This window comes from Corvus brachyrhynchos, unplaced genomic scaffold (genome assembly GCF_000691975.1).
Source record: "Corvus brachyrhynchos isolate BGI_N302 unplaced genomic scaffold, ASM69197v1 scaffold28, whole genome shotgun sequence".
Classification (NCBI taxonomy): domain Eukaryota; kingdom Metazoa; phylum Chordata; class Aves; order Passeriformes; family Corvidae; genus Corvus; species Corvus brachyrhynchos.
The window spans coordinates 792,640-806,782 of record NW_008246058.1 but is presented as its reverse complement, the minus strand read 5'-3'; the positions used below and the strand labels follow the sequence as shown (position 1 = coordinate 806,782).

The following is a 14,143-nucleotide window of genomic DNA, read 5'->3' as shown; positions in this document are numbered from 1 at the left end:
GAATGCCTCCAGGTGGGGTTTGAATGTCTCCAGAGAGGAAGACTCCATGACCTCTGTGAGCAGCCTGTTCCAGGACTCTGCCACCCTCAATGTAAAGAAGTTCTTCCTCATGTTGAGGTGGAACATTTTGTGTTTTAATTTATGGCCATTGATCCTTGTCCTGTTCCTGGGCACCCCTGAAAAGAGCCTGGAACCATCCTATTGGTACCTGCCTTGGAGATATTTAAATGCATTAATGTGATCCCTTCTCAGTCTTTTCTTCCCAAGTCTCTCCTCAAGAGAGAGATCCTCCAGACCCCTAATAATGTCTTCTTTGTAAATACTCATTAGGTACTTGAAGATAACAATGAAATATTTCAGCCTTTTCTTCTTAAAGTTGTATGATCCCACGTCTCTCAGCCTTTCCTCACACACTATGTACCCCTATCTCCCAGTCATTTTGGTGACTTTCTGCTAGACTTGCTCTATGTGTGTCTCCTACTGGTGAGTCTGAACATGGAAACATCACTCCAGATGTGGTCCTAGAACCTTTACTTTAAAACATGATTGTTTTTCAGTGTTGATCAGATACCAGATACATTGGCAGTATTTGTGCAATGAATCCTATCAAGAACCAAGCTTCAACAATTTCCTGCCAGATCTACTTTTCTTTTACTAATTAGACAAAAATATCAGAAAACTGACACGTACTTCATTATCCCGATCCTTTTCCAGGAAGTGACGGGCAACATGACTGGGTAAAATATTCCTTAGCATGTTCTCATTGTGCTCCCTTAGCTCCTTCATTTCATTGATTTCTTCTTTTGCTTGAACACGCCACAGAAAATCCAGCCTTGCTGTGTATTCAAGCTGTAGTTTCAGAAAGGAAAAAGAGGCAAAAATAAAACCTGACAAGATGAGTAGAGATTGTATTGCTATCCTGGCAGACTGCTCCTGCCACGTAACCACCTTCAGTGCTGCTGAAGATCTCTGAAACAATTTGATTTTTTTGCCAGAAAAGAGATTATTTCTTTGCCTTATGTACAGTGACATTTTCAGACTAATCTTGGGCAAAATAATATTTTTCATATTGCTGCTATGGTCGTTGGATATAAACTGTCACCAAATTATTTTCCCTTTAAACACCTCGTTATTAGTCAGGTAATGGAGTCAGACAAGAGATAAGGTATTGGCAGGTATTGATATGAAATAAATGTGTTCCCCTTTTCATAAGTGTTTTCAAATTAAATGAGAAAATAGCACAAGAGTAACTCCAAACTCTTGGCAGGGACGTCCTTCTCGAGTATGAACATCTTTGAGCAAACTCTATATAACAGCCCAATGTACTCCCAAAGAGGACTTCCAAATCTGTGGCACCAAAATGATATACTGTTGGAGCATGCAGTTATTTGCAAATTTAGTCTTCTAAAAAATAGTGGAAAACATGCTATTTGTCATCCCCTAGAATACTCTGTCCCTGATTTTGGCATCAGAGTCTACAATTGCAGTTTAGCACATGCAAAATCTCAGTGCCTGCTACCCTCAGCTAAAAACTGAAGTTAAGTGATTTCCAGTGCAGTGTGTGTGCAGAACAAAAGCTGTGCACAGCTGAGCTTATACATGCATACATATATATGCATTGTTTATATATATAAATTCATATGCATTTAAACATGAATGGCAACTGTCTGCTAGCTGAAGCAGGGAACATGTTGAAGCATCGTGCGGCTTGCCTGAGAGGCACATGTGTGTCAGCACATGGACAGGCCCAACACTGCCAGAGATTGTGTGCATTACACTGAAGCAGTGTTTTAAGCAGATTTTGAGGCAGCTGATACTGTAGCTTGCTCAAGGGGTGACTTATTAAGCTACAGCATTATTGAAAATGATGGAAATATATATATAGTCAGTAAACTGAAAGAGAAAATATATTTGTGAGGTCTGAGGTGCTCCAACCAGAGATAATAACACCCAGCAGAGAAATGTATTATATCAGAAAACAGATAAATTTTACAATTTTGAGAGATATCAAATGGTTTACCAAAAGGTGCTGGGATTAAGGAATTTTTGAAATATAATTCATATACCAAACTGAAATAAAGGGGCAGCCTGCAGTGGGTGGGAATGACTGAGGGGGTTCAGGCATTGTTTAGTGACTCATCTTGGTCACAGTTTTAGTAAGCAGCAGTCATGAATGGCAGACTCCTCAGGAGAAAAAAAAGCAAAGCACTTTGCAAGAGACCTTTTATGTTGACTCTAGGGAGCTTTCCTTCCTAAAAGCTGAAAGTGACCATGGTTTGGTATAAACTTCCAAAGTCTGTATGCAACATGGCAGTGCTTTACTTGCCCTCTGTTCACATCTTTGTAAACAATCTCTTTTCTACTAATATGTTCATCTTCTGTCTGTGACCATTAATTCCCTGAATTAATGGCAACAAAAAACCTGCCAGGAAAAAGTATTTTAAACAACTTTTTCACCATTTTTCAGCTTCCTTTGACCTTCCTTTTGTGCTGGAAGACAGAGCCCATACCAGATAATTGACTTTTATCGCTATCAACTAACTGAGAAGAAAACATTAACTATAAATTTGCAAGGACTTCTAAAGGTATTTTAAAGATTAACTTCAAATAGGAGCTGCTGCTGGATTTTGAGTTCTTTGATGCTTCAAGACATTTAATACTACTACAATAAGAGCTTTGCAAAAAAATGGTGGTACAGTTTTTCAAAGCTGATTTTTTATGCTGCTCTACAGGGAAATGTCACATCTCTAAGCCTTGCTCAGAATAGCAGCAGCTAATCTTTACATTTTAGATAACATCATTCTGGTTATTTATGATCACATTTTAGCATGAAATACTTTTCTTTCATCATCAGTGGACTACCAAGATCACACTGTCACCTCAGAAATAAAGGAGTGCTACATATGAGGTTTGAAAATAGAACATATTAAGAAGATGCTTTGCTAAGTTCTTTTATTTGCTAAAACTAAAAAAATTATAGGGTTGAGTTTTAGGTTTGTTGTTTGATTGTCTAAAGAAATATTCCTGGACATAAATCCCAAAATGTCCATATTCTCCTGCCCTGATATGTAGCTTTAGGAAACGCCTAGAATTACAATAGCTAGTGAAGAAAAGAGAGATGTATTACACAGAGAGCGAACATTATGTCCTCTACATGCTGCAGAACCCAACCACTCTGCAGACAATTGCCACATGCAATTAAATTAAATCTAATAAGATGGTGTCACACACCTTTTTCTCAAATTTAATTTTAAATTCTGGGTGCAAAATCTGGGATTAACTTTAAATCACAATGCATAAAGAACAATAGTTAATTATTCAGAAATTGAAGGTCCATACATTTAATCTTACAAAAAGAATATCTTTCACTCAATCCACCTAGAATGAGGCAAGTTTTAAACTATTCCACTTCAGAATACTTTTGCAGGTTGTGAGATGGGAAGATGTGCTGCAGGACAGCTGTATTGGACTGAATGTACTCTTCAATTCTTACTGTTGAAGAGTTTTTTTTTTTAATGTGCTCTGAATGAAACTTTCATATATATATTAAGTTGGCAACCATATAGAGATCTTTAGGTTAACTTTATAATAAGAAATTAAGCAATACAATGAAATGGTCCTGAACACCACTGTTGGATGCTGTTAAATTGACAGAGATTATGGGTCATTTGGGAGAACAGGCAGGAGTTAGCACATCTCAGGGACCATTTCCAAAGGCTGTTTTAGTGCAGCCACCCTGTTTTATGGAACAAGAAAGGTTAATAAAGTGGAAAACAACTTGTGCTCAGCTTACAGGCTGCTGGGCTGGAAAATACTCTTAAACAGCCCAGATCAGGCTTTTGTAGAAGACAGACATTTACACTCAGGATTGGGATCCTGAAGAGCATTGCCTGGCTTCTGCCTAGTTCTTGCTCTCCCTAAACTCCTCCGGTGTTGTTTTTCTTAGTACCTTGGCTGATTCCCAAGCCTAAGATTTTTATCTTGACATATGTTAATAATCATTGGGAATACTGTAAGGCTTATCACAAATTTGGGTTGTTCAGTTCTTATTTGTTCCATATTTTTCCTAAAGTATATTTTGATAAAGATATGTCGCAGTGCATTGCTTTCCATCAAATTTGAACCTGCACATTGTGCAAAATGCATTTCATCCCTTGCTTCCTCTACTCACTCATACCTCATTCCCTCAAAAAGAAGATAAACAGCAGGAAAATTAATAGAATATTTAGGTGTTGGCTTCTTTTTGCTCTCCTGTGGAAGGAATGGAGGCTGTAACTTCTGGGAAAGCTTAGAAAGTTAGAGCGTATAACACTGTCCTACTCATCACAGCATCATTCCTTCCTCTCTTACTGCCTCACTGTGGGAGGATTGAGAAATGCTGGTATTCCTCAGCCTAATGGTCTTGAGGGTAAAACCTTTAGGCAAGTCAACAAAGTCTAAAGGCAACTGTGCTTGGTACTTGCTTTAATAGAGCAGCCCCCTTGCTTTCTGTGGTCAGAAATCAGCATGTTTGCCACCCAGAGCTTGAGAACCAGAAATGCTGTGGAGAAAACACCCTGCTTTTGATGGTTTTTATTCAATGCATTTGTTATTTTAAATCTAAAATTTTCACAGTTCTCTCTCCCTGTGCATTGTGTATGTATTCCTGAGACACCCAGTTGCTCAATTCCTCATTGAGGATATCAGTCCTAAAGGTCTGAGGCCACTAAATCCTGGTTAAGATCCAGGTCCATGTGAAAGGATTCTTGTAAGTGGTCTATGACACAGATGAGTTAGTACTGGTGGTTAACCCAAATTTTCCTCATTTCTTTGAGCCTGTTGTTTTTTCTCTATAAACATAATAAGCTATTTCTCTGTAGTTTCATTTTTTACTGGTATTTATTCCCTTTCTTTATTTTGGGTTTGACTACTCAAGTACACTGGAGCTGTCAGGTCCCTTCAGAACTGCACATGTGTCTAAAATAATGGCATCTGGTTTGTTCCTTCAATTCAAAAATGCAATATAATTTGAGTATTGCTGAATAGAATGTTGCACATGTTCTTTAAGAGTGCTAGGCAGTGTCAGATGTGGGCTTTCTTTAATCAGGTTCTGCATATGGTTTATTAAATTGTGAAAGGTCATATGCTCAAGAGGGTAAAAAGGGAGTTGGTATTTTAAAAGTAATTGTTGTCACATCTTCTAATTGCAAGGACAAAGGGAAAGGTTGAAGAAAATGTTTACCTGTTGACCATGATAAAACACAGCTAAAAGGAACATTGCCATGAGTAGTAAAGATGCCTCTTTTGTGCCCAGGAAGTCTGTGCTGGAAAAAAAAAATCCAAAGTAAAATACAGTTATTGATTTGTCAATGTTGTAATTGTTCAGAAATTTCATTTCATAAGTGGTAGTTTTTGTTGTGCTTTAAAATATCCCCTGTATTTGAAAACGTAATTTAGCAGTAATTAGTTAAGAGAACAGGAGTGTAATTGGAGAGCTCCCTGTTTGGTGACACCTCTTAAGTAACTAAATTGTAGCCTACAGGAGGTACACAGGAGGTGATGAGCTTTCACTTTCAAGCGTGATATGCAAGCTGTGTGTCAGTCAGTCTCTTCCTGGGAGCTTGGTAAACAGCCCCTGTGGAGTGCAGGAGGTGGCATCTTGAGGGGGAAAGGTTGAGGGAGAGCTGACAAAGGGAAACTTCCAGGCTGTGAAAGTAAAAGCCCAGTGAATAAGGCTAGAGATAAAGGATGAACTCCAAGGCAGGAGCTGAAATTAAACATTCCCATATTGTGAGAAGGGTTTGGAGATGACAGGAACGAAGTGTGGATTAAAAGAGGATCAAAAAAATGGCAAACAGTAGCTAGGACTGGCTTTACTGAGCTACAAAGTGGAGATCAGAGAGGCCTGTGACAAGGGAGGTAAAGGAAACCCTTGCAGAACACAGGAAGCAAAGATGAGCCAAGCAGGTACTGGCTGTATGAAATCACTGAGGTGCTCTGTATGGAGCATGAAGAAAATGTGACAAAATAAGGTGAAAGGGGTTCAAAGCAGTAACAGGGGGTTTCAAATATGAAGAAATTACAGTTATGTGAAAAGATGAATAAAAACTGATGAAAGTATCTTTGTATGCCAGGGTTTTTTTAAAAAACATATTTCCCAGGGAGAAGACAAAAGAAATTGGGGAACTGATAGAGCCAAACTTATAGTAAAACAAAAGAGAGAAAAAATTAAATTTGGAGATGAATTGAACAGGTATACTTGTCAATTATTTTGTTTAAGGGAGATGAGAAAAGGAAGTTGTTATGTGATGATAAAACCTTGAAAATTTGAAAAAAAAATAATAAATGAGTAAATGAAGACCAGAAGTTGGAAGAGATTTTGGGACAATCTTTAGTCTACCTTGAGATCTAAGAACAAAGCAAAGTCCAGACACTCGATCTGTTTTCTGTAGTATTTTTTAAAGAAGTATTGGATGATATTTGTCAGAGAAGGACTCCCATGACAGAGAAATTGGAGAAAGAAAGGGCAGAACTTGCTGGAGACTAAACCAAAAGGAAACTTTTTTGTGAGAGAGATAACTGAACTGACTTTGTGGTCCTGATGAATTTACTGTGCTGGAAATATGCTGCTATGGGCTGAGTCATCAATACAGAGCAAGAGGAAGCAGGAAGCATCCTTGTCATCTGCAAATATGCTGGAATTAAAATGTTTCCTATTTTGAAGTTGCCTGAAATACAACCTTCAAAAGAATGCATTCCAAAAGGACCCCTTGTACACTGGCTAAAGGCAAGAGCCTTAAAGGTCTTAGTTATGAACTCATCTGTTATTGCATATTGTGGTGTTGTAGGTATAGCCACCATAGCTGGATGAGTTTTGTAGGGAGTTGCAAACCCTTTTATTCAGCTGGTTTATATAGCGAGAAACCAAAAAAAAATTCAGGGTACACAGTCTTGAACTTTATTCTCCTTAATATCAGAGCTCAAGTTCATACCCTTGTCGTGAGAGAGGAGCATCTCAGCTGATTTCCCTATGTCCTGGGCTATTGGCTACTCCAGAGATTATTCCTGTCTCTTTCTTGCTTTTCTGTGATAACAGTCACAAAAGAGTTTCACTGACATGGGGAATAGAGGCTACTCTGGATTCTTCAAAATTGTCACACAAAAGAGAATCTTTGCTATGCCTGGTTAGTGACAATTATCATGATTTCTACTTCTAGTTACTTAGCCAAAGTATTGCTTACTGCCATTTGTCAGATTTCTTGGGGTCTGTTCTGAATATATGATATGTCTGTAGGATGGTAACTAGTATTAGAAAAAGGAATTACACCCCAAATCTCTGGTACCTTGCTACTGTAGGGAGTGAGTAAGGAAAGATATGCATGCAGAGCCTCGCTATGTGTAAGGAGTGGCTGTTGTGAGAATTAATTGTACTTCAAATCCATGCTTTTCTCTGACTCTGAACATCTTCATCTGGCATGCACTTACAAGCACAAGCAACTGCAATGCCACATTGGTCAAGATTTAAAGACTGAAGAGGTGTTTTCCTGAATGAGCTAATTTACTGCTCCTCTAGATTCAGTTTTTGCAACACTCATAGCATCTCTGACTCTGCAAATTAGTGTGGCTCTTCTGTCCTTCTCTTCAGTTCCTCTTGCTGGGAAGGAAGCCTGGGAGATGCAGGAGGAGGAGTGCGTCCTTCAAACACTCTCCTATAAAACAGGATCACTCCCGTGTTTCTTATATATTTCACAACTTCACATTATTTATTTGGATTTTATTCTAAAAAGTCAATTGTTTACTCCTGTTTTCTTAAATTGGGGGGAATTTTTCGATGGATATCTCTGAAGCTTTCAAGAATAGAAACATTCAAGGTATGTGCATTGCAATGCATATTTTTAGTCAACATTGATAGACTATAGGAGACATAAAAAACAAACCCTGCCCAATATTTAAACGTCCTCACAAAATGAACACTTTAATAAAAAGGCTTGAGAAAGAAACACATTATAAATAACTTTTAATTAGTCATTGCCTGTAGCAAATATCACTCCATATTTAACTGTGGTGCTATCCAATACACTTATCCTCTGGCAAGACTTGAACCATCACCTTAAGAAAAAGCATTTTCTGAAGGGGGCTGTGAACACTTACTCTCCATTGTGGTTAAAGTTGTCATATTGCAGAAAAAGGGAAGCATAAATGGTCTCAGTCAGCAGAGAGTAGATTGCAATCATGATGAGAAGTACTGCCAGCTTCAGGACAGAGTTGAGACGAAGAAAAACTGCACAAGTCACCATTGCCAGCACACCAGTGAAGACAAAATACTGAACAGAAAACAGCACTGGTTAATTTTGGGGATCAGAGATAAGCATCTATGTAAATAATCAAGTGACCAGAAGTATAGAAAGATTGCTTTGGATTTCAGTGCTCAGCTAAGTCCTCTTAGGGTCCAGGGCACTTTGAAAATAAGCATTTTGCTAAAATAGAATGTGAAATTACAAATTCTCTATTTTTCATGGCACCTCCACATCAACAGAAATCCTTTTCTGTGTCTTTATGGCATTTTCCTTGCATTATGAGGGAAATGGCATCCTCTGTAATTAAAGGAGGAAAGGAAGAGATGCTGCATGACGTAGTTTGCTAATAAAAAGTTAACTGGGAGAAAACAATTTCTATTCCTTTGGATTCTGAATTTCCACAAGACTCACATTAATCAGGATGGAAGAATAATTTTTCTGCTTTAATTTTTCCCATGCTATTGAAGAGAGGATAAAGCCACAGGTTTGGGCATTTTTTTTTTTTTCTTTTTTTTTAATTTTTAATATTGCTGGTCTAGCTTGGTTACATTACTCTCTTTAAATGTGATGCCTGGAAGTTTTATTCGTATCTCATTTTCTAATCTCTTCATTGTCTCATTTTTCTCAATGATTAGTCATCTGCCAAATGCAATCCATGCTGCTGATACTGGATAGAGAGAGACAATCACGGTCATGAGCTCTTCAGATTTAAAATAGCAACATCAACACCCACAGTCCAAATGTAGTTTAAATTAACTCTGATCACACAGCTTTAGGAATGATCGTATTCATTTTTCTGAGTACAGTTTTTCTTTAGTATAGCTTCTCTGTAGGAAAGTCTGCATCCCTGCTGTTTAGAGCATACTGCTGGCAGTATCATGACACTGCCATATGACTTTCTAAGCAACATACTTCTCTTATCTACACATGACCAACACACTGATTTTGTTGCCTGCTTGCTCATCTTAGAGAGGATTTCTATCTTTTTTTTTCTCCAAAAGCAAACGTAAAATAACCACAGCAATCTAACTGCTGGTTTTGCCATGTGAGAAATTTTGCTCTCCATTAGATTCATACAAATTAGGTAATATGTTTTATTGCACTAGGTTCATTGAATCATTGCTGGATGTGTTTTCAGCATAAAGACTCTATACAAAGTTCAAAAGTTCAATCTAGATTGCAATGCCCCATTAGATCGTAAGGTTAATTCCTTCTGTAACCAGCCTCTGCTTTTTCTATCAGCCCGTGGTTAGATGGAAATGTTCCCTTCTTCACAGTGTTGAGCCTCTGACTCCACGGTAGTGGTTTCCATATAACCTTTGTGGATCCACACTTCAGATTCAAAAGTACCCTCAGAAATACCTCAGGACAGGAACAGATGTCCGTAAAAGAAGCAGAGGAATTGAAGGTCTGGTTCTTCAGGGCTATTGGTTTGTCAAAATCACACCATAGCTGTGAAGAAATAAAACAAAATCAGGGCTATATTGTGCACTGGTGACTAATTGCTTGTCTGCTTGGCTGGGTTCAGGGGTGGGACTGGCTGACCTGCTGCTCTCCTTGCCAGCTCCCCAGCTGGCACCAAGGACTGAATAAATGGACAGTAAGAAGACATACTGTGGAGATTGAATCAAAAAAGGGGAGCTATTTGTGCTGCAGACATTCAGCATCTTAACAGCCTCCCTATGCTCTCTTGTCAGAGCGGAAAGATGAGCTCCTCCGGGATTTCCAGAGGACTGATGTTGGACTCTTAAGAATTACCTCTCGAAATGCTTAGATTTTGCTAAAAAATATAGAGAAAATTATTTAATTGGGAGCATAAAATCAGATTGCATATGTGCCCTTTCTGCAAGCTGTTTTCATCTGCTATGGATAGTGTTATCCTTCTGGGTATGGGACATCTATCCTTAATTTCCATGACATCACACAGAACTGGTTGTACCAAAACATAATGTGGTCCCAGAACAGCAACTGTGGTGCTTAGAATGGAAGGGAATGAAAATTCATTCGTGAAACAGTAGTTCTGATAATGTAATATTGCCTTTTGCTGTTATGACCTGCATTCATTTTAATGGTATTTCCAACCAAGAGTATTAGATATAAAGAAAAAAGCAGTGTCAAGTTGCAATATATTATGGTCTTAGAATGCAGGAAAAGAATCATTAATTGTTTCATATTTTGACACTTCAAGTAGATTGAGTCTCCTGTTATATATATTAATTTACTCTGATTTTTTATAATAGGTCATTTCATCAACCTGATGTGTACAAGCTAGTTACAGGTCTTTTTTTCCAACAGAGTTAGAGAATTTGTTTAATGAAGCCCAATTTATTATCATTAAATTCTAATTAATTTTGAACTTGGGACTTTTTTGCTTGTTCTTTCAGCAATTCAGCCATCTCTGCAGTGCAGTTGTATTACCTGGCTGGCTGTGCAATCTTCTGTGACACCAGACAATTAATGGTACCTTCTGAAAGTTTATGAGGTGTACAGCACCTCTCTGCAGGGCAGAATCTCACAAGAAAAAGTACAGTGTTTTTTTAAAAGACTTTCAGGATCAGAAACTTAAATTTATAAAAATAAGAATGCACTTAAGACTCATAAGACTCACTTGTCCTGCTGGTGAAACCAAAGCTTTATGGCTTTTCTTAGAAAGCATCTGAGTCTTAGACCCCTCAAACTGGCTGCATTTGAACTCAGTGGACACATAAAGCTGCAAGGCTGAGATACATTAGCTGTTCTTAAATGCATGCAGGTCCCTCCGGAACAAACTATTTTTATGGGAGAACTTTGACATACAAAATAACGAGATTATATGAATGTTGTGATTTCCTATAGAGGCCAGGGCTCAGTGACTCAAGTCATTGTCCATCTAAATATATGACAATACATATAACGGTTTACTGCTTTATTGAAAACCACTGGTGTGACAGTAAAAAGTAATAATTTTCTTTTGATTGTTTTTGGATTAGCCAACCCAGAAGATTGCAGAAGACACAATCTTAACAAAACAATGCAGAAGAAGTCAGAGGAGATAACAAATTGGGCATGGATAGCTTGTTTCAAGATCAAGACTAATTCTACCAAAATCTTTCCTGAAAGGTATTTGTTAGACATGATTTTAAAACCTCTAAATTCTAAAACACTGCTTAGTGTTTTATATTGTAATGCACCACTGTCCTTTTCTTCAGGAAGTTTTCAGCCCAATGGAACTCCAGACATTTACTGTATATTTTTCTGTAATGATAGAAATGAGTGGCTGCATTTTTCTTTCTCTGACTTACTTACTCTCCTATCAGTGATACTTTTGATCTATCAGTGAGACATTTACCACATTCTTGGCTCAGGCTTCAGCCCCTGTCAGGTTGTCTGACATTATAATCTGCCTAAATTATGCAAAGCTCTCTCGTGTTGCTGAATACATCAGGATAATCAGGGTTCTCCTGGAGTTTTAAAAATTATTATTTTAGTAATTTTTAAATTTTTCTTCGTAATCTAAATAATAATATAACTGTAAGATGATCTGAGAATTTGAGAGGAAGAATTTAATATCCATAAGCATTTTTAGGATTGACAGTCTTTAAGAAAGTATTTCAGCAAGTCAGAAAATTACAAATGGTCCTCAAAGGGTGGATATGTCGAGCAGAAAGTAAAAAAAAGGTCTTAAAAATAGATGATACTCATAAGGGAGAAATAATTAGATATTTAGAAATACATAGATTAAGCAATGGATTGAATTTCCTGAAGCTGTGATGCTTTGCCTTTTTTATGTTATCTAAATCACAGCTGGCTTATAGACACAGTTAGCAAGTCCTGTAGCAAGCTTAATAACTCATAAATCATCTTTTCCTGTGTAATGTTCCTTGGTTCCCTATAAGCTTACAATATTGATGATGGCTCCAAGAAAATTAATGAGAATGGATGCAAATATAATGACATTCCTTGCCAGGTAGGTCTCATTAATCCAGCAGCAAGTTTTCCGGAGCATTAAGGGTAAACATTTGTAATCCTCTGCCGTAGTGATCAGCACAAGAGCGGAGTGCAGCATAATCAGGATAGAAAACTGAATGACCATTGGTATCACTCTGGGGAAAAAAAAGAGAGAATCCAGCATTAAATCTCAGTACAATGCCACAGCTAACAAAAATAAATGTGTAAACAGGTAAGGCTAGGAAATTCGGTTGTCATAAATCTGAGACAGTCAGTCTTAGATAAAAGCCCAGAAAGAGCAAAGTTTTGCCCCTGTCCCATAGGTCTGTCGTTGCTTCCCCTGGTTCCTTGCTGGGAAACTGAAAAAAGCCAGGGAAATAAATAATTTCCAGTGCCTCTATTTGTCTATGTAGAGTCCAAATGGCAGGAGTGTCTCTTCTTTTGTGACTCAGTCATCCCTTAAGGTGTTTTTAGAGCAATCCTGTTGAACCTGTAGGATCCTGATGCCATGTGTATATGAATTGGTTCCCACTCAGACTGGTTTGGAGGTGTTTAGTAGAGTATTGTTTTGTATGCATCATCTCACAGGTGTCAAACTCATATTATACTGAGGCTTATAGACTCTAAAGTGAGTACAATAATGCAGCCTGTTTCCTGGAGTAAGTCAGGATAAAATAACTACAGAAATGCAAGATACCCCTCATTTTAGTTATTAGTGGGACAACTGCAGCTAATAATCTGTTTCTAAAAAAGCAAAAGAACTGACCTACTGTTTTCATGGAAGTCTTTTAAAATAAAACATATGAAAAAGTGTTCCATAATCTAAATGTTTAAATGAAAATTTGTCTGGTGTACCCCATAAACTTTGTTCTTGCAAATGTGATCTTTAGTCAAATATTGATAAGTGCATACACAGAATAAGTAGTTCAATTTCTTTGACCATACCATTAAAACCCATAATTTCTTTTAGCCTAATTTTAATATTATATTGTTTAAATTTATTCCTTTTTCTTGCTTAAACATGGGACCTGAAGTCAATCAAGTAACCTACGTGGTTGGAAAATGCAGCAAATTGGTTTATTTCACTGAGGAGTGAAATACTACTTTACTTCACAAGTCAAGTTTTTTGGGTCCCCATTTGTGCCAGTCATTGACTTTCTTTGTCTCTTTCCCAAAGATCATACCCATGCAAAATAAAAGTAACTCCACTGCTTCTGTAACCTCTCCCCTCCTCACTCCATTTTCCCTTGCCTTTTTACTATAAGGAGAATAACTAAACTTGAAGATTTGAATTAGGTAATTAAAATTTCTAGTAACCCAGCTCTATAAAGTCTCACCATAGTGTAATAGGTATGCAGACAAGGAGAAAAGGAAACCACACTGATACAATGGCAGAAGAGGATACATGGACATAGCAGGACAAGCTTGAGAATAAGTCTGTGTTGGAGCTGTCATTTCTCAGCTCTGACCATGTTTACAGCTAATGGATAGAGTCCAAAGTGTTTGCATTAAGGAAATACCAAAGATGCACTGGGTATTTTATGTGAAAACTGAGTATATCTTACTCACAGTACTGATGTTAGTAGAAATTGCCTTGAGAAAATGGGATAAACCAAACTGCTTATATTCAAAAGGAAGAGTTAGGGGTTTTTTAAGTAGTCTTAAGACAGAGTATATGTGGGGAAATGTTGGTCATGTTGGGGAAAAAGACATAAAAACATGGGAGGCACATGTGTCAAGATGAAAGAGATTTAGGTGCAGAACTGTACTCCTGTATGCTTTACTCTGCTTAATTTTGAACATTGTCTTCACCCGAATGTTTGGATTTTTTATGACCTGATTCAGCCGTTACTATTGAGATTCATGTACATTAAATCTGGTGGTGTTTTAAAGACAGTATTTGCTTGAAAAATATTCATTTTTGATCATCCAAACACACA

The 14,143-nt window shown here is 37.5% G+C and overlaps 1 protein-coding gene across 1 annotated transcript in view; it reads right to left on the bottom strand.

Annotated features, from left to right (window-relative positions):
• Positions 1-14,143, bottom strand: part of ADCY8 (adenylate cyclase 8) — a 120,346-nt gene that overhangs the window by 12,107 nt on the left and 94,096 nt on the right. The window contains exons 9-13 of the mRNA XM_017746100.1: positions 12,157-12,358; positions 9,639-9,728; positions 8,131-8,303; positions 5,222-5,303; positions 691-849 (exon numbers count right to left, since the gene is read on the bottom strand). Coding sequence (XP_017601589.1) covers positions 691-849; positions 5,222-5,303; positions 8,131-8,303; positions 9,639-9,728; positions 12,157-12,358 — 706 coding nt within the window. The remainder of the gene's footprint in view (positions 1-690; positions 850-5,221; positions 5,304-8,130; positions 8,304-9,638; positions 9,729-12,156; positions 12,359-14,143) is intronic.